At 35.0% G+C, this 21,065-nt stretch overlaps 1 protein-coding gene across 2 annotated transcripts in view; it reads left to right on the top strand.

The window, feature by feature from the left end:
• The window catches only part of LOC128987746 (inner centromere protein), a 41,027-nt gene that overhangs the window by 4,707 nt on the left and 15,255 nt on the right, over window positions 1-21,065 (top strand). For both annotated transcript variants that reach the window (XM_054408758.1, XM_054408766.1), the window contains exons 2-11: window positions 489-625; window positions 4,753-4,858; window positions 8,186-8,358; window positions 8,561-8,708; window positions 9,961-11,023; window positions 14,324-14,480; window positions 17,549-17,677; window positions 18,027-18,208; window positions 18,548-18,791; window positions 19,524-19,600. In XM_054408758.1, the coding sequence (XP_054264733.1) occupies window positions 533-625; window positions 4,753-4,858; window positions 8,186-8,358; window positions 8,561-8,708; window positions 9,961-11,023; window positions 14,324-14,480; window positions 17,549-17,677; window positions 18,027-18,208; window positions 18,548-18,791; window positions 19,524-19,600 (2,372 nt within the window). In that variant the 5' untranslated portion in view covers window positions 489-532. The remainder of the gene's footprint in view (window positions 1-488; window positions 626-4,752; window positions 4,859-8,185; window positions 8,359-8,560; window positions 8,709-9,960; window positions 11,024-14,323; window positions 14,481-17,548; window positions 17,678-18,026; window positions 18,209-18,547; window positions 18,792-19,523; window positions 19,601-21,065) is intronic.

Here is a 21,065-nt window from a genome sequence, read left to right as displayed (position 1 = left end):
AACTTTTTGTTTACATGTATAAAGGCCTAGTCTATAATTTGTTATTGTTATGGGGATGTTGTTGTAGGCCTGTGTTGGTTACCATTTTGTTGGTCTTATTTATTGTTGTTGTTACCTAGGCCTATTGTTTGTTGTAAAGTCTATCACGTCTTACCATTATTACTTGGCATAGGTACTTTTTTGTTACGCCTAGTATTTATTGTAGTTCTTAAGTCTTATTTAGTTACTGTATTTATTATTATTGTAAGATTTCTGTTATCACTGACAATAACTTAACTTATTTATTTTTGCTTCACTAGGATGAATTACATAGGCCTACTTAACTAACTAGGCCTACAATTTTTAACACCTGCCATCTTGTAAACCTAGTGTTACCACAAAATTGTATCTAGGAGGCTAACGGAGAAACCGTTAGAATAAACAAAATAAATAGCCTAAATAACAGATCATGTGTACAATTATAAAATTTAGTAAACATTTTTTTTCAGATACTGTATTTTGGCCGCCATCACTTATTGCAAGATTTAAAAAGATGAAGAAAATATTAGAAACATTAAAAGTTCAACTCAAAGGACCACTTCAAAAATCCAGGCTAATTTGGAATCAGGAAGATGTTGACGTAGAGGTAAGAATCTAGAGTTAGTTTGTTCCCCCAATTCATGTAACTTATGTAGGCTAAAGTAGTTTAATAACTAATTCATCAGTTTATCACCCAATATCATAATTAACCGTTTTTAAGTTCCATATGATAAAAAATATACCCTCGCCGCAGCAAACCTGTAGACTATTAAGCTAATTTCCATTAACCTGGCTAGATTTACTCTAAAATATTCCCTTAAAATTGTCAGATTTATTTCCTTTAATTAAATTTCATGAGTGTTAATGAGTAGCCTAAGAAATTAGGTTTGCTGCTAGAGGGAACATGTGTTTTTGATTCAAACCTAGATTGCTTAGTATGAAATTAACAAATTTGCCAAATTAAATTTGATTAAAATAGGTAGACCTACATAAACAAGCATCTAGATTTTGTGGCCCCAAGCAATGAATGAAAAGTTAATTAAAACCTATACTTTTCTCTAACCTCCCAAGAAAACGTTCAATAGTTGCAAATTGCATAGAAAATTGCAACCCAATCCAAAAGATTGATCGTTTTCCAAATTTTTATTGTAGCCATTATATAAATGAATCCAATTGCATCACTATATTGATATTACAAATTGGATATGAATGTGAATTGCAGGCAAAGTCTTCTTTGCTTTGTATGTAGCTGTTTAACAGCAAATTGATCTAGTACTTTACACCCTTGATCATGTGGGCCCTCAGGTTGCTATAGGTTGTTTTAGGCCCGAATTTATGTTTTTAAATTTTTGGCTGGAAAACAATTAGGCCTACTGGTTACGTAGCTATTAATGTTTGTTTCTATGTAATGTAAAATAAAGTAAAAATATCAATTATTTAGTGATTTGTTAAGATAAGATTATTATTATTTAATAAGTTCTAGTAGGCTATTATTTTAAAGTCACATGATACGCAATAGCCTAGAAAACAGAGCAAGCTGGTTTAGTGGTAGAGCTTATGACGTTGGTGCTTGAGATCCCGGGTTCAAATCCTGCCAATCATCAAAGGATTGTATATAAGGGATAATGCCGCAACCTCTAGACCAGGGGTCTCCTACCTACGGCCCACAGGCCACAAAAAAAAATTAAAATAAAATAAAACCACAAAAAGTCAATTTAAAAAAAAAACTAACCTAGAAAATGTAAATCACACATTAGGTTGGCCACCAACCGTTGACAAGCTGGATGAGCTGTCTGCAGACAGGGTGTCTACCAACCGGGAAAACCGGGAATTGTACTTAATTTTTTACTGGCCATGAAATGTACGGGAATTGTCCTTAAATGCCAGACTATGTCCTTAAATTTTTAATGGGTCATAATTTTATTGATCGCTAGTTGGTTAGGAGCACATAAAAGGTTTATCAGATGTTTGTTTACATTTTCATAATTTATTACTAGAGTATGCAATAAAAATCCCATTAACAATCTCAAACCCATTAATATTTTATCACGACAATCAAGTGTCAAGTCAAGTACTTCCAAGAACTGTTGACTCAGTTAGCTAGCTCATAAAAGTTGTATCACTTTTATTCCTTTACAACTTCTGTTTTTATTACTAGGGCTTATTATGAGATTATATTATGAGGAATTATTATGAGATCCCAAACCTATTTTATCGTGAAAATAATAGCTTTATAATGGCTGTTAAATTTCACTTCTTACTTGTACTTGGCTTGAAGATTCATTTTGCCGCGGCCATTGCCTAGTGCCATAAAACTGTTTATGGTTTCATATTAAACATGTAAATAATCTACAGTCTTATTTTGTAAGTTAACCCCTTTTTTATGGATGTTTTATCTTTCAATTGACAAAACTACAAGCATTGTTATTTGCATTAATGTTTTATCACTATGTAGGCCTTCTTGGTTTCAAATTATGTCATTGCATTTTCTGTATCTTTGTCTTATATTGTTGGCTATTCAGGTTTAAATGTTTTTTGTTTCCCATATATTTATTTATTGAGTTGTATGCTTTAAGCAATCTAAATCTTAAGAACTAGAATGATGATAGTGACTTTGCTGCTATTATAACCTCATTGTTTGTTACCCAGTTTATTTAGGCCCTCCTAAATAATTAGGCCTAGGCCTGGTATTTTGATTCTTGAAAGAGCTGTAAAATATATTAAGAAAATGTAATTGAGCCTAGATAAACAACTAATGATTGCTATGTGTCGATATTAACTTTGCAAATGAAAATACAATAATCTTACTCTGTGCTTATTGCTTATTGGTAGCCGCTTACCATACCTTGATTTTGTACTAAGAACTGAGCAACAATATGCATTAAAGATTTATTTTTTTCAAAAGTAGTCGAGAGCCTAACGTTGTGCCAGGGCGAATCGTGCCAAATTAATCCGCCTGGATCGGATAAGCTATGTTATGAAGTTAACGTGACCGATGGAGATATTTGTCGCTATCGCAGGAGACAATGATTGCGTTTCTCTGTTACACTATAAAAGTTTTACCTAAAGTATAGGTAGGCCTATGCTTGTTTACTGTCAATAAATTTCTATTTTGAAATTTTTAACTCTTAGGCTATCTATTATTATTTACTCTTCTCTCTGGTACAACTACAGTTAATAACAAGATTAATACAGTTTGACCAATCAGGAAAATTATTCGGTAGGCCTAATGACACCGACAAAGGTTACGCCAAAGTGCCCTTAAATGTACGGGAATTGTCCATGAATTTTTTATCCAGAATGTAGTAGACACCCTGAGAACGTAAAGGGTAGCAATAGTGGCATTTGTCATCGCAATGTTTTGATATTGACTTCATAGGGTCAAGTAATTCATAGCTCAGGTCAAACTCAATCAAAAAGTAATTTTATTCTTTTTAAACTGGAAAGATAAATCAATAACTCTTTTATTCAACCTAAGTAACGAATACAAATTTCAATTAAGTCCCTTTCATCAGAACCATTTGATTGTGTAATTTTAAATAGGCCTACTTTATTGTGTTGGTTTAGCACAATTTTAATCATATTGCATTTTAAGTTTTTTAAGACAATTTTGAGAAGGGCTTAGCACGTTTGTGTTACTGTTATCTTTAAGAACACAACCTTATTAAAACAAAAAAGTTTGCATAAAAAACACAATTTGGATATTTTTACTTGCTATGAACGGTACCTATTGTTAAATCATATATTTTAAAAGTATTTTTCATCAAAATGTGTTGCTGTAACCCTGAACATCAAAGTCCTAGCGACCTCGGTGTTATCAAAGGTTCTTTGTATAAATGAACCACGCTCAGCAAACCTGTAGATTATGGGAATTTCAATTTTCTTTATTAGATTTTCAATTAAATCTATTTTAAAATTACATTAGTTTTAACGAGTAGGCCCTACCTAGTTTGCTGCTACAGGGAGGGTAATAAAGTGTGTTTTTTAATAAAATATAAATTGCTTAGTATAAAATAAATAAGTTTACCAAGTTTGATCTTAATATCAACAAACTACAACAGTTTACTTAATCTCCTTAAGAATATCTTGGGAATTTTAAATTAACAATTTTATTGAAATTTCTCCGTAGGCCTACCATAACCAATAACTGTAAAAACACTTAGGCTACATAATATACTAAATAATATTTTATTTTTTTAAGGTATTTAAAATGCTTTTAAACTAAATTGCGAAATTTTATGTTTTGAGGACGTCAAAAATGAGAAAAACCAATTTTTACCCCACAAAACCCTGTTCTCATGAACCAATCATGCTGGTTAGCAAGCTCATTAAAGTTTATCCCACCCTACCCCTTCAAGCCAAATTTCATCAAAATAGGGCGTTATAGCGTTTACAGACACATGGTATAAATATTTGAACGGATTGAAGGCCTACTCTAGGGACATCAAAATGAAAAGTAATATTGATCCTGGGTCTAGGTCGTACTATACCATACCACGGCAATAGCTTAACTACTCCTATAAGAAAATTCACTAAAAATCAATCGTGGAGTAAATTTTTTTGCTAACAAACAAATTATTCAAATCCCTGTATGCGATGCCGCTATGATTTTGCCTGTACAAACCCAAGTTCTCTGAGTAAATATTTTTACAGTAAAAAGTATTAAAAATAGTTTTAAAAGAATTTTTGATAATTAATTTAAATACATTGTTTGCTGTTTTATTTTTTTTTCAGAATGATATTCAAGATCTTAAAGAAATATTGAATTGGATAAAAAATAAGTCTATCAAAATTAAATCAAATGATGGCAGCAACACTGTTGTCAGCAACACAACTTGTGGTAAGTTTGTCCAAGGTGCATTGTTTTTAATGATCATATTGTCAATTATTCACAGGGGTAACTAAACTAAGTGACTTAAGATTGTAAGGTGTTATTTATTTTGGGAGGAGAAAATATTACACCTAATTAGCCTCGGATGTGCTTATTAGGATGTGATGAGCTTTGAACATGAACATGAGCTTTGGCTGGGCTCAGACCATATGGATGAATCATTCGATCATTCATTGGCTATCATCATCGTCCTGATTCTTCAAAATCAATTAATTCCTGATTTTTAAAGGATAAAATAAAATTAAAACAAATTACTGCAACTAAAAGCTGTTTAGTTCTCTGAGCTGTTTTGTCTGGGTGTGGCGTGTGCAGAAATAGGTCTCCCGTGGCCGAGGAGACATCATCATCGTCATCGTCACACGCAGGGGAATGTTTTTGACATCCGCGATCATGGCAAAAGTCTAAATCTTTCAATCGCATGGGCGTAATCCTTGCACCTTATTTCTGTCACTTGGTCAAAATATGAAAACTAAAACTATCTCATCCAATTTTAATGATTTATGAAGAGAACAAAACTGTAAGTGATTTATTTCTTTCATCTCAAGTGTTTCAATTTTGTTCTCAGTGTAACCTGTGGCGGCGATAGCCCACGGTGCGGGGGGGCCGCGAGCTTGGGGGGCCCGTGAGCCTTGACCGGGTTTTTCGGTAAATTTCACCGGCACACGGGCCCACGATAGTGTGACAGGCTCAGCCACACGGATCCCCTATCATAACAATATTTATATGAGAATTAAAATCCCTTTTTTATGATGAAAATGTGTTCAAACCTATAGTTCAAGTAGTTTACAACAGCTAAACTAACACTATTACTGACCGACCGTAAAAGAATTGTCATCAGTCATGCAGTTTGCATTAACTGTCCTCGTGGATTGTGTGAAGACGCAGTCAAAATTTGTTGCATAATAATAGGGCCGTATTTATAACCAATGTGGCCGCTGGCCTAGGAAAGTAAAACATTAATTTTAATCCTCCTAGTCCCCAGCGGGTGACACCATAGAGGATCCTCTATGCTGATTCGACTAAATAAACTTGACAATTTTGTTACGACCAAATCGGCAAATTAACCTAGGTGGCTAGGGCACTAGCTAATAAATAATTCCATTCTTTCATTGATGCTAAAGAAGGATTTTCATTTCATTTCATTTCATGCCTTACTATTAGGAGGCTGCCCTTTAGATTTATTTACTCCGCACTTTAGATGTGTTTAGTTTACATCGAATCAGGTAAAAAATGTTACTTACCTAAGGGCCTCAGACCAAATCAGATCGGTTCAAAATCGGGTTGCTTTGGAAACGTTTGATTTTTGTAATAGGCCTATAATGTCGATTTTCGAGCCAAGCAGAGCCTGGACTACAAGCTTGAGAGATTAAGGACAGTCATCAAATCAAGCTCGAGCCGATTTTCTCAGTATTCAATACAATAATGCATAATTAAAAGTAAAAGTTTTTATATCCGTGAGGATCACGCTCACGAAATTGAAAGAATAGGCCTACGCTTTTGCGGATGTCGACGAGAACATTTCCCCACGGGTGACATTGACGATGTCTCCGCGGCCGCAGATGTTCAATATTTGGCCGGGATTGCGGAAGACGACAATGACGTATCTTTTTTAGCGAGAGATATATCTAGGATTCAGCTGCGATTACGGAAAAATGATTTACCTGTCACCACCGACGGGGAGCGGGGAGATATTAGACCGTGATATTAAATTGGGCCGTGAACGCGGGAGACGATGCTGCTGCTATCTAATGATGTCATAGGTTTGGTTGCATTTGCAATCACGGTAAATTATGATAATGTTTCTTCCTTGACTTATGACTACGGGAAGTATTTACGATATTTCCGCAATCATGGAATACGATAATGACGCCTCGGGAGATGCCTTGTCAAGTTTATTGCAAAATTGCAAGTTTAGGTGGTAATACATGGGAAAATGTTTTCAATGATATCAAATTTATCTTTATTCATTACAATTATATTCGGTGTTAAAACTAAATCTTAAGCCCGAGTATAGCGCGGGGTGTTTGTTCATTGAATCTCACCTGCAAGCGCTAGTGTGCTTATAAGGCATTACACTGACGAGTGTAGGGTTGAGGTCTTGGTGTGAGGTAGGAGATCGTGGATAACGCAATCCTAACCTGAAATAGGCCTACCTAACATTGACTTTGAAAGCATTTAATCTTTAATATATGCGTAGGTAATAATATAACATTTAAAATACAGTGTAGATACCTTCAGTCACATCTAGTTACGAAACAAATAATTGTAATTTATTTTATAGATATTCAACATGTTCCGACCACTTAATCTTTGAATTGAAAAAAGAAAGAAAAAAATATATATATTATTGAACATATATTGAACTGAAACCCCAAGCTATACTCGGGATGTGGTTTAAAAATTTTAACACCGAATATAAATTATAATGAATAAAGATAAATTTGTTAAGTTGCACTGCAGTGGAACCTTGATAAGAAGACCCTCAATAACAAGTGTCATTTTCAAATACCCATGATTTTAAATTGCCCTTAAATGCATGTTATTGCAAACCTCTATAAGGTGTCAACCTTGATAACAAGTCATATTTGATCATCCCCATAAGGGCCTTCTTATCAAGGTTCTACTGTATAAACAAAATGGAATGCTCTGCTTGAAAAAAATTTAACGCTTAAGACTAAATAAATAAATTACTTACAGTTTTTGTTCTTTTCGAACAAATAATTTAAATTGTATAAGATAGTTTACACATTTTGACCAAGTGATTGATTGAAATAAGGATATAAAAATATAAGTTGGTATTAGTATTTACTATTTAACTTTGATTTTTTATAAATAAAGCTGACTCTTGTCTCAACAAAAACTCATTAGGTAAAGTTGTGTTAAAAAAAAACAATATTTAAACAGACGAATACCAAACAAACTGTTAGTGTTTGCGTTTATTTTCCAATTCTAAACATTTACCAAGCAAAGCTAGTTGTATGTTAAATAGATGCAAACAAAGATAGTTTTATGTTATTAAATAGATGCATATCATATGCTGGAGTAAACATTTATAAAATTCTGGTTAGGCCTAAAATTAGGCCTAAATGATGGTAGTAAGCTAATTATTAAATATATTCGTTGGCTTGCTATTCGTATTGCAGCTCATTTACTGTTGTTAATGTTGTTAAAGAAAGTCTGTGCAAAAACTAAAAACTATTTTCACATGACACTTAGTTTTGAAGAATAAACAATAGTGTCTATGGAAGTTGTTTGATGGTATAAATGTAATTTTAGAAGATCAGCAGAAAGAAGGGCCGAGGAGGAGGGGACGGCCACCTAAAACATCAACCCTGTCCTCGGAGGCTCGAGTCAAAGCTGAGGCAAGGTCTGACAGTTCAGACTGTGTTTCTCTGAATGATTCTTCAGCATCTACATCGTCTAACAGGAGTCGAAGAGCTGCTGCCCAGGTGAGAATTAAAGCTTATAAAATAAGTGCAATGTGCAAAACCTATAATTTTTTTTGCTACAGCGATTAAGGCTTTTGGAAGTGACAGTTTTTTTTTGTTTTCTTTGCAATTTATAATAATAATGGAGATTTATACTAATGGTATGTAGATATGAACAACTATGTTTCTTTAATTTATTTGATCCAAAATGAAATGTCTGTAGGCTGCAGAACACAAGCTAGCCCAAGTTCAAAGCTTGGTTCAGCTGAATACAAAATTAAGAAGACCAACAAATTTTGATGACAAGCAGGCAAAGGCTGTGTCATCTCCCCCTGCTAAGTGCCGCAGAACACAGAGAAATCAATCAGCTGGTAATAAAACTATATGGTATTGTTATTCATTAAGTTGTACGTACTTTGGAGCCAAACACCTGTTACTGAACTAAACAGTCCAATTCGTCAGAAGTTTATGAACAAATACTAGATACGGTCATTGATGAAAATCTCTCCTGGGATAGTTGCATAAACTTGGTACCTAGTAAATAAATTACCGTCTGACATTTATGCCTTGCAGCTTATGTCCAAGGTTTGTAACTTGGAAACTCTCAGGATAATATATTATTTTTTAATTCACTCCCACATATCCTATGGAATCAACATACATACTAGGATACGATATTAGGATTACAATATTGAAATACAATAAATAAATAAAATTTTTCCTGCAGTTACCTAACAATGTACATGTTCTCTCACTGATTTGAGAAAGCAAAGTGGCCAATTCGCTCATCAGTGAGACAATGTTAACATTGTCTAATTACTTTGTCTCACTCCAGATTTGCAACGTGAAGGCACGAAATAGTGAGCGCGTAACATGCAGACAAGGTCGTATGCACGCGAAATACGTTGGCAGCACTGGCCGTAAATCAGCTGGTCAGCTGTTGTACTGTTGTATTTGTCATCACATTAAATGTCATATTAAAAGTTCACTTCTGTGTAAAAATATGTTACGTTTCTTTACCAATTTATTTGTTTTATGGGAACTGTAGGAAAAATATAATGTGCAACTCGAGTGCAAAGTGCAATTGCCTCACTCAAGAAACCATTCATCACTCGCCTGCGGCTCGTGAGTAAGGATTTCTCTCGAGTGAGGCAATTGCTCACTTTGCTCACTAGTTGCACAAATAACTAATTTTGTTATTTTTCTTTGAATAATGAGGTAATCCATAATTATATAAAACCCAAAGTACCTACCCATGAACTTTTGAGAAAACTAAAAGTCACACCCCCATAAACCATATACTTAAAATGTTCGTCATGACGAGAAACCTTGCTCTAAACTATCCATTATTTCATATATTGCTTTTTAAGTTCGTGATTGCTTTCTAAAGGGAACTTCCATATACCTAATGTTAAAAATACCTCAGCTGTACTTATTTGTATGTTATTCTTTCAATTTATTACCTTATTAAAATCAGGTGTGATTATTTGTTTGTATTGTATTCTGTTTTGTTTATTTCAGCTTAACTTATCCAATCAATAGTTTCATTAATACTGTACTTATGAAGTTAAACGGGACTTCAATTTAACGGGATTAATTTAACTAATTTGTTTTAATTTTCAGGCAGCAGTAGCTCTCAAACAGATGATATTAACTCTGTTGAAACTAACAAAAACATAATTGAAAATGTTGGAAATAGCGAAACTCAAATTAATAAACATTGTTCTGTTTCCATCGAAAAAATAGACACACCAACCATTGAATCTCATACTGGTCGTACAAGATCTAGTAGAAGTTTAGACCGGGCTTCTAGAGAAAAGAGTGGAGATTTGTTTGGTGAAAGTAAGCCTCCTAATTCAGATCCTTTACCCAAATCAACTAAAAAGAAATCTATTTCAAAAATAGAAGAATTTCAGCTCCTAAAAACAAATCTACCAATTGCACAAAGTTCTCCTATTTTAGTTGAACAATGTGATGAGGAATTTAAAGGGTTTGATGAGCAGATTGCTAACATTAATTCGGATATACTATCTGCTTGTGCTAAAGAAATTAGTAATGTTGTTGATGAAAAAAGAGAGGAAACTCAAGTCTTATCAAAGAGGACTATTGAAAAACAAGAGATCCAAGTAACTGAAAAAATAGATACTACTGTAACAAAGAGTAAAACAAAAATATTAAGGAGCCGGGAGACACGTACAATTATTAGTGTGGAAGAAAAAGAAAATGTGAACAGAAATAATGAAACTCATATTATTGCTAGCAAACCTGACTTATCTCCAAACCTTCGATCCCGAACTAAGGTTTTGAAAAAATCAGCAGATGATGAAGTAAATGAAGTTGAAAGAGTTGACTCGTCATCTAGTCCAGAAATCAAGGCCAAATCTCGTGCTAAAACATTTAACAAACACAATGAACATGGTCAGGATATAAAATCTGATGGTGAAATTTCAGACCAGAAACCAAAGACAAAAACTTTAAAAAACAAAAACGAGAAAGGAAGCCAATCTGATTCTTCTGACACTGAAACAAGTGGTGTGAGATCCAGAACCAAAACAATCAGAAAGGGAAAAACAACTAATCTAAACAATGACCGCGATCAAGACCATTTGGTATCTGAATTAAAGAATAATCCGTTAACAAACAAAACTAACAGGGTTGTACCGCTATCACCTGCTCCAGCTAAAGGGTGAGTTTGATAAGGTTGGCATTAAATCTGTTGTATATTGTTTATTACTATCAATAAATAGTCATAAGTTTTGTGATTAGAATCTTTCCCATTAAAACATTCACAATGCCACGGACCGAGGTATGCTATTTAATCTTACATATAGACGGACTGTCACTTGGTTAACAGTACACGCAGACCACGGGCAAAAACCTATTAAACAGTGATCATTTACTTTGTAATACGTTGCAATCGTGTTTGTAAATAATGTATTCTTGTTTTTTTTATATTTTTGATAACCTTTTGTAATGTCGCATATTTGCGATGCCCAGTTTATAGTTAAAATTATTATATTTTTCTTCAAATAGCCCAAACGCCCCATATATGCGACAGAATTTTATTGTTCATGTTTTTAAACAAAAAACATAAACTTATTTACTTATTTTTGTGAAAATAAGTAATAAAAATAGATTTTTCAAAAGAAGTTCATAATTGAACAAATATAAAAGCTACCCGATACATAGGATAATGCAGCATACATACATACAGTGATGCAGCAAAGTTAAAAACAGTTTTTCCAACTATCATATTACGTCACCAATCATCATATCCACAGACCAAGTGACAAAGTTGTGCGACAGACATCCCTGTAGACCACTGCAGAGAATTCAGGGCCTTATGCGACGTTTATTTTAAAGTGACTAACCGTCTCATATATACGACGGCAGTCTATGAGTAGAAATGGGCCGTCGCTGGTCTATATGAATGAAAAATGTTGTACTAGTGCAGTAGCGAACGTGTTAACTGATTTGAACAATTTGTGTATTGTTTGATTGACATTGACATAAAGAAGTTCTGTTTGTAATCTCCTTTAAAATGCTAAAGTTAGGAAAAGAGTCCTAGACCTTTTTTAGTGATGCTATTAACAAAATCTTATATGCATAAAAACTCAAAATTGCTACTACTGTAATTAGTTATTCAGTATTTACTATGTCATAAATACAGTGTAGTAATTTTTACAGGCAACTTAGTTTGTTTATGAAAATATTTTACTCATTTAACCTCATTGAGTGAAAACCGGGAATTATGCATGAATTTTTTGAACCAGGAAAAAACCAGGAATTATGCGTGAATTTTGTATTTTACCGGGAATTTTCTATTTGCCACAATTGCGCATGAAGATGACGTTTTTGTGACCGCAAAAGAAGACGATGATGTCTAAACGGCCGTGGGATTTGTTAGTGATTTTGCCGCGATCGCGCATGATGACGATGACGTATCCGTGACCACGGGAACCACGATGACGTTTCCGTGACCGCGGGAGCAGACGATGATGTTTCCGTGACCGCGGGAGCAGACGTTGACCTTTCCGTGACCGCGGGTGACGACGATGACTTTTTCGTGACCGAGGGAGCAGACGATGACGTTTCCGTGGCCGCGGGTGACGACGATGACGTTTTCGTGACCGCGGGTGACAATGATGACGTATCCGTGACCGCGAGAGCAGACGATGGTGTTTCGGTGACCGCGGGAGCAGACGTTGACGTTTCCATAACCACAGGTGACAACGATGACGTTTCCGTAACCGTGGGAGCAGACGATGACGTTTCCGTGACCGCGGGAGCAGACGTTGACCTTTCCGTAACCGCGGGTGACGACGATGACTTTTTCGTGACCGCGGGAGCAGACGATGACGTTTCCGTGGCCGCGGGTGACGACGATGACGTTTTCGTGACCGCGGGTGACAATGATGACGTATCCGTGACCGCGAGAGCAAACGATGGTGTTTCGGTGACCGCGGGAGCAGACGATGACGTTTCCGTGACCGCGGGAGCAGACGTTGACCTTTCCGTGACCGCGGGTGACGACGATGACTTTTTCGTGACCGCGGGAGCAGACGATGACGTTTCCGTGGCCGCGGGTGACGACGATGACGTTTTCGTGACCGCGGGTGACAATGATGACGTATCCGTGACCGCGTGAGCAGACGATGGTGTTTTGGTGACCGCGGGAGCAGACGTTGACGTTTCCATGACCACGGGTGACGACGATGACGTTTCCGTAACCGTGGGAGACGACGATGACGTTTCCGTAACCGTGGGAGACGACGATGTCGTTTCCGTGACCGCGGGAGCAGACGATGACGTTACCCCTGAAAAATATCAGAATTTTGTAATGACCACGAAAGACAGTGGTGATGTTTCTGTTACTGAGTGAGATATCCGGGATTTTTCAGTTATAGCAGAAAACGATGATGGTGTTTCTACGACAGTGTTAGATGATCACAATTCACAATATAACCTCAAGTTTGGATTGACCAAAAATTTCAAAATGGCAAACTTATAGGAAGTTTTTTTTATATTTTGTAATATCTTCATTAACCTTTAACGTGGTACCTATTTATTTAATGTGTTTTTGAAGAGTTTAGAATTTAAATTGGCTAGTTTAAATAAATTGCAGGTTTAAGGATTAGTTTTTAATTTTCGGATTATTTAATCAGAAATATATAAAAATTTAATACTTGTGTCAGGCTATATTTCATGAATCATAAATTTGGTTTCTTTAACTGAGAATGCTCTTTTCGATAGCTAAAATAGCGAGCTGTGTTAGCGCTAAAACAGCATTGCGAGAGTTGGCGCAAAACACTCTGGAAATATTAGTATGAAAAGTAAAACTGAACTACCTGGATTTTTTTTCTCATGAATTACTCATGATTTTTTTCTGGTTGGCCTGGTGGACACCCTGAAAAAACATTAATGGAAATGTAATAACAAATGGAACAGAGTACTTCCCTTGAATATATACTGACATACTAGCGTGTATACATAAATATACATGCTATGTACAGTAATTATTTCAAGGTTTTTTTCATTCTTGCTGGAGAGTGTTTATCCATCTAATATCTACAAAATGATCAACAATGTTCATTTTTGCAAGATTAGAAGCATGTACATTTTCTTTTTAGTTGTAGGTAGGTGCACAAGCAAATACTTGTATTTGAATAATTACCTGTAGTTTTCATGTTTTTAAAAATCACTAAGATTGGAATAGTTTATGTTTATATCAATGTAAATCATATGAACAATGTCTATTGCAAATTTTGTAATTTTGTTGAATGACTAATAAATGTCTTATTTGTCTTATACAATACACAAAGCCATAAGTGACTTGTTTAGCTACATGTTCAAAATGTAAAACCCAACTTAAACTGTAGTTTATTATCAGACCTAAAAGTTTGTACCAACCCAGAAAATTTTGCCAAATGCTACACTTTGACTGTAACTTTATAATTTACGTAAAAATACCAATCAACACTTTTAGGGAACTTGTCAAAAAGAGAATTGAAGACTTTGAAAAGATGCAAAATGGAACTGATGAAAGTGAAGAAGAAATGGCAGTTGGAAGACTAACAAGAAATACAAAGAAAAATATGCCTGTTGTATCTGCCACTGAGGTCCAAAGCTCCAAACAAACTCGGGTAATTATGCCACATTTACCTATATATGCCATATAGAGTTACCTACCATTTTCTGTAGTCTGAAAATTTAGATGGTTTGAGGGGAAGTTTGATTTCAGTTTGTAGACATTAATGTGTTAATTTGATTTGAATATCTTTGAAGTGGAATAAAGCTGGGGACACACATGTTGGGGTCCACCACGGATTATTTGACGTCCCCGCAGGATATAGGCTGAGGATGGAATTTGTTTTAGCAAAAATGCTACAAACTCTCAGACAACTGTAGCAAAAATATTACTCTTTAAGCATTTTAAAAATATTTTCCAGTAATATTACATCTTCAATTTTTTTGTAGCAATATAGCCTGCAAAAAGAATGAAGCATTTTTAGGTTGTGTCTAGCAAAATGCTAAAAATGCTACCACAGCTTAAATTCTGCATCGCCGTCCTACCAACAGTGGCGTGAAAGAATATATGACCACATTGGAACACATTGGACGGAAAAAAACAATTTTTTTTTACCGCTGACAGTAGCTGTGCAGCCGCCCACTGCCACTACAACAACGTAAATTTTTCCGCTTCCGCCGAAACAGTGGCCTATGTGACCAAATACGTGCATACACACATTTCGGTTTATCTGACACTGTCCGCTAAATCAGTGTTGGATATGCTTGAAATTGCACAACGTTGTTGCCTGTTTGGTTTAAAGCTTGTGTTTTTTTCATTTTTAAGGGTTATAGTTTTGACATTAAAGTGGCATTGCTGAAGTATTTGTGATATACAATGAACTGTTATTCATTTGGTTCAAGAAAGGCCTGTGCTGTGGGATAAGACTAGATGCATTTGGGAGAAGACATGGCGGGAAGTGTGTCTTTTATTCCGAAATTACAAAATTGACATCTCCTGAAATAATTTAAAAATATGACCTCATCATTCCTCAAGCCTGGAAATAAAGTGTTGAACGCTCCAACTTTCTCTCTTTTCATCAATTGGATGAATGTAAATTAACCTGTTTTTACACCTAAAAAATGCACAATAAAATATAGGTTACTAATCTCCATCAGCATTTTTGTGAATATGCTTACAAATTTATAATTTTCCTGACTTACAGAAGTATTAAAACTCAGCTAAGGCTATCATGGATTTTAAATGGCTGCTCCAAAAATTACAAATAGGGTGTTATTTTGTCAAAAGCTGTAATGTATGCATATGCAGGGTGTCCTGTAAGTAAACAGTCAAAATCCGGGTACCGGTAATGGTTCTATGGTTCTATGGTAAAGAGAAAATCCAGAATAACATTTTACCAAAATCGCTTTGTTAACCAGATATCCCTTATTGGTTTTTTTCACATTAACATTTTTATAAAGTTTTTCAACCGATAATTATGAAACTTGGTATGTGTAGAAGGTATAGGTAGAAGAGGCCCTCTTAGAAAAAAAATTAATTTTGATTCATAATAAGATTTCAAAATAGCGGCCATTTTAATTTTTACTTTCTCCCCCTATACCATAGTATATGGAGAAAGTATTGTTTTCGTCAAAATTTTTGAGTTTGAGTTTTGAGTGGATATATTCGTTTTGGGTCCCCCTGGACCCAAAAAAGTGGTTTTTGAAGTGATGTCTGTGTGTGTGTGTGTGTGGATGTGTACAGAGCTAGAGACTACAGCTGTGGTCCGATTTCGATGTAATTTGGTATGTAGGTTCTAATCCATGGTATCTCCAGGCATTTTTTTCATTTTTTGAAATTTTTATTTTTAATGGGGATTTTCCCATAAAAACCCATAAAAAACCGGAAAAATAGGATTTTCTCAAAAATAGCCCGAACGATTTTGATAAAAATTTAGTATGTTGTAGCCCTTTAAATTCTGAACAAAATGGTACAAAACCCATTTCTGTAAAAATTATGGTTCAAAAGTTATGGTAAAATATGTTATTTTCCCATAAAAGCCCCATAAAACTACGAAAAATAGGATTTTAGAAAAAAATCCGGTTTTGATTTAACATAGTGCTATACAATGTTGTCCATACAATTTTGATAGTTTTTTTTTAATTTTTTAGAAATTTTTATTTTTAATAGGAAATTTTCCCATAAAACCTAATAAAATAACGGAAAAATAGGATTTTTCCAAAAATGGCCCGAACGATTTTGATAAAAATTTAGCATGTTATAGTCCTTTATATTCTGAACAAAATGGTACAAATCCCATTTCTGTAAAAATTGCGGTTCAAAAGTTATCGTAAATTATGTCAATTTCCCATAAAACCCCCATAAAATAACAGAAAAATCTGATTTTCCCAAATATGGCCCGAACGATTTTGATAAAAATTTTGTATGTTATAGACCTTTAAATTCTGAACAAAATTGTACAAATCCCATTTCCGTATATTTACTCTCACCGCTTACACATGATAAAGGTTGTTGACAAACTTATGGGAGAAAGTATGTGTCAGAATGCTGATACCGTTTATTATATTTAAATTACAAAAAATGGTGGATTTTATAAAAAATTGCAAGATCACTTTTTATTTAGAATTTTTAATTCCCTATCAAACAATCCCAAGATCAAGAAGATCGAATAAGAAATTGCTGAAATATTACAATGTTTAGTTGTAAAATGTAGTAGAAAAAGGCCAAGCTATTCAGGTTTGCCCTATTTTTCTACTAAAAATCATAATAATTCAGCTATTTCTTATTCAATCTTTTTGCAGCCATTTTTTTAGTAATTTAAGTTTAAAACATGTAAATGGCCGCCATTTTGAAATCTTAAGATGAATCAAGATGAATTTCTTTTCTAACTTGGGTCTCTTCTACCTTAACATGCACACCAAGTTTCATAATGATCATAATGTGTTAATGTGCAAAAACAAAATGGCGGATATCTGGTTAACGAAGCAATTTTGTAAAAAATGTTATTCTTGATTTTCTCTAATTATTTTGACGCATAGAACCATTTCCCGGAGTAAGTAATATAGCACACAACATTTATTTTTGGAGTCAAAAACTCCAACCAATCTATAATCGGTTGAGGAACTGGTTATGAAAACTCCCACTGTAACTTGATCTAATACTAACTCTACTTTACCACTCCAGAATATCGCAATGGCCAAGCTGCAAGCTAGTGGTACCAAGCCTCCAATGTCATCAGAGAGAGCTCGGATGACACCTCTCGGCTCCAACCTTAGAATAACTCCTGGCTTAGAATCTGCACACAAAACCCAGGTACTCTCACCTACATACTAGTCATCCTTGTGTTTCCACAAATGAATACACCTTTGGGATTGTATAGGCTGCTCAAGTGTAATATATATTTTTCTTTGTTAGTTTTAAACCTAAATGTGGAGTCGAGTGATAGGAACAACTTGCAATGATGTGTTGTACCATCTATAAGAGGCTGAAGGTTTACTGTACAGAAAAAAGCTTTTTGTTCATTTACTGAATTACCAAAGCAAGTTTTAGTCATTCATGGGTTTACAAAAGCTGCAAGAGCCTCACTAGGCCTGTCTGCTGAATGCAGTGTGATCAAGCCTACCCTCGTCTCAGAACGTAATATTGTTTTTACTATCTATAGATAAACAAAGGACTAGGCTCTTCTAACCGGCCAGAGCCAAGCAGTCTAATACACAAGCAAGCTGCTGAAGAAACTGAAAGGAAGAGAAAGGAAGAAGAACGGTCAAAAAGGCAAGCTAAAGAGGAAGAAGCTAAACGAAAGAAAGAAAAGGTATTGAAAGCAACAGCTGAGGAGACAAGGAGGTAAGTAAATAGTTTAATTGTTCATTTAGTGAATCTTGTAGGCCTATGCATTATGATTATTTTCAACGGTTAGCTAGATTTACTGTTGACTCACACTAACTTAGTTGCAATAAAACCAGTAAACTCACCAAACTTAGTATGAATTCATCATTAAAATTGATGCACAAAAATTTGAATATTAATTTTCTTGTTCCTTTATACCCCGTGCTAGTGCTTACTCAGTATAAGAATAAAGTTAGAGTAGATGCTTAAAGAAAAAGAAATAATGCACTTCTAAAAACTAGATAAGATACCTTTAAAATACACAGACTTAGTTATGTAACTATATTTATTTACTAGAAAACGAGAACAAAAATTACAAAAAGTGGCTGCAACTCGAGAAGCAGCTGAAAAGGAAAAAGAACGATTGGCAGCAAAGGCTGAAAAAGAAAAAGAAGAGAAAATGAGGCAAATAGCAATTGAAAAAGAAAAACAGAAAGAAGAGCAACTAAAGAAGAAACAATTGCAGCAACAAAAATCTCAAGAACATGAAGAAAGAAGGAGACAAGAAGAAGCTGCCCGTTTGGCCAAGCTGCAGGAACAGGTAAATATGGTTTAGCTCTATAAATGATTTTAAAATCTTACTAGGGCCGTTCAAAAAGCTGTACATTTTTCTCATTGGTGCCACTTGAGGCAAGGCTATTCATTAACCGTCTTGTCCGTCTTAGAATCAGAACATTTCTAAATTCAGTAGGCTACACATCCATTTGAGGTAGAGTAAGCATCATATCTCTTGTTCTTTCTCTTTAGTGGAATTTTAAAATGACTGCTGCCATTGCATTGTCCCACCAGTTTTGAGGTGTGCTCTGTGTTAGAATGTAAGACTGTTTCTTACATGGTAAAAAGGTATAACAACATTATTTTAAATAAATCAAAACACGGGAAAAATTACTTCCATTTTAATCAAACATAATTCAAGGGAATCAATGAACCAAGGAAAAGAAAAAGTCATTCAATATGTGAATAATTAACATGTGATCAATTAATCAATTTATTCTATTCATGGTCACAATAAATATACATTTTTTTGTTCCCTCCAGTGTATTCGCTATATAGAAATTCCCTGAAAAGACTTTAGATTTTGCAATAGGATGACAAGTTTACATGCACTATTCAAAATCAGTGACTAATAATGATCAGCTGGTAAAATTACAAGGAGCTATACTTTTTATTCCTGTACGTCTTCAGGGTAGGAGAAGAGTTAGTGGTTAAGTTTTTCTGTCTCTTTCCTCTCTCCGGCTGAGTGATTGTTTTAACTTTTGATCTGTCTAAACAGGAAGAAGAACATAAAAGACAACAAGCCTTAAGAGAAAGAGAATTAGAGTTACAAAAACAACATAAAGCAGAACTAAGGTAAGAAATGCATGGATCATATTCATATCCAACTATAAAATCTTTCAGTTAAATGTACAGCAAACTCTATCTCGTTCAGATTGTTAGGTTCAAACCCCCACCTGCGTAGGACTCATCCACTCTTCCGCATCAACCTGTAAACACAGCCATAATTGCTACATTCCTTTTTTTTTTTTTTTTTTATAAAAGAGGTTGGCGGCCTCTTTTAACCTTGCATTTGCCCGTCCACATAGACTAAGCGCCCGTGCGTGGATCGTTTACAGCAAAGCAAGGAGTGAGCCGGTACAGTACAAAGGTGAACTGTACTGATAAAATGTTATCGGCAGTGACCAGGATCCGAACCCACGACATCGCTGCCTTGGGCCCGAAGTCCGCGACGCTACCGACTGAGCCACCGACTCACTGAATTTAATGTCTACCGGTAGTTTTAATAAAATACATGTTAGACAGACGACACAACAATTTATCCAATCGATGCTCGACTGTGTAAGTTAATTTTGGAAAATACATAATTTTAATTGTAATAATTATTGGGTTTTTACCAGTTTACAGTTAATCATAAGTAACTATCAGCAAATATAACGCAAAAATCGTAACGTTCATCAGTTCGAAACTGCTTCAGGAGGCCTATCTCAGTAGTACAAATTATTCTGCAAAATGTTAAACTCATTAATTTTAATTTTTAACCTTAATTTGCAGTGTTTGTCGAGTGAATATTAACCTTCCCGAATGGGCGAAATCATGATATAGGACGGGAAAAAATTAGAGGAAAAAATAAAAATTAATTTTTCATATTTGTGCTTTGTTATACAATCTTATCTTACCAATATTATAAATCTGAAAGTTTGTGAGTTTGTGTGTATGTTTGTGTGTTGCTCAATCACGCATAAACTACTGGACGGATTGGGCTGAAATTTGGCATGATGATAGCTCACATTTCCTATTAACATTTAGGTAGGGGTGGGCGAGTACTCGACTGTCGAGTAATTACTCGAGTAGTTGGCAATACTCGACAGTCGAGTCGAGTAGTTAAAGATACTCTTGACTCGAGTCGAGTAGTAGACGTTACACCGATTTCGTTATTTTCATTGATATTTGACAAATAAAGGATCAGTTGCTGAAGGTCTAATTCCCGGAAGGTCTAATTAGACCTTCGACACACATTTTGCAGTTTGTACTTGTTGCTGAGGGTCTAATCTGGTAGTATGTCGAAGGTCTAAGTCCCGGAAGGTCTAAGAGTACAGTCAATGCAAAAAACTCATCCACTGATACTGTTTTAGACCTTGCGGGATTAGACCTTGGGCACACAATGTAACTTTTTAAAATACATGTTTATAAAATGAGAGTTGCTGAAGGTCTAATTCCCGGAAGGTCTAAGATTCGAGTCCCGGAAGGTCTAAGATTCGATTCCCGGAAGGTCTAAGATTCGAGTCCGGGAAAGGTCTAAGATGCGGGCGGGCATTGC

This window comes from Macrosteles quadrilineatus, unplaced genomic scaffold (genome assembly GCF_028750875.1).
Source record: "Macrosteles quadrilineatus isolate MER2022 unplaced genomic scaffold, UCM_ALF_1.0 Scaffold_1__1_contigs__length_201487025, whole genome shotgun sequence".
NCBI lineage: Eukaryota > Metazoa > Arthropoda > Insecta > Hemiptera > Cicadellidae > Macrosteles > Macrosteles quadrilineatus.
This window is presented reverse-complemented; position numbering and strand designations above follow the sequence as displayed.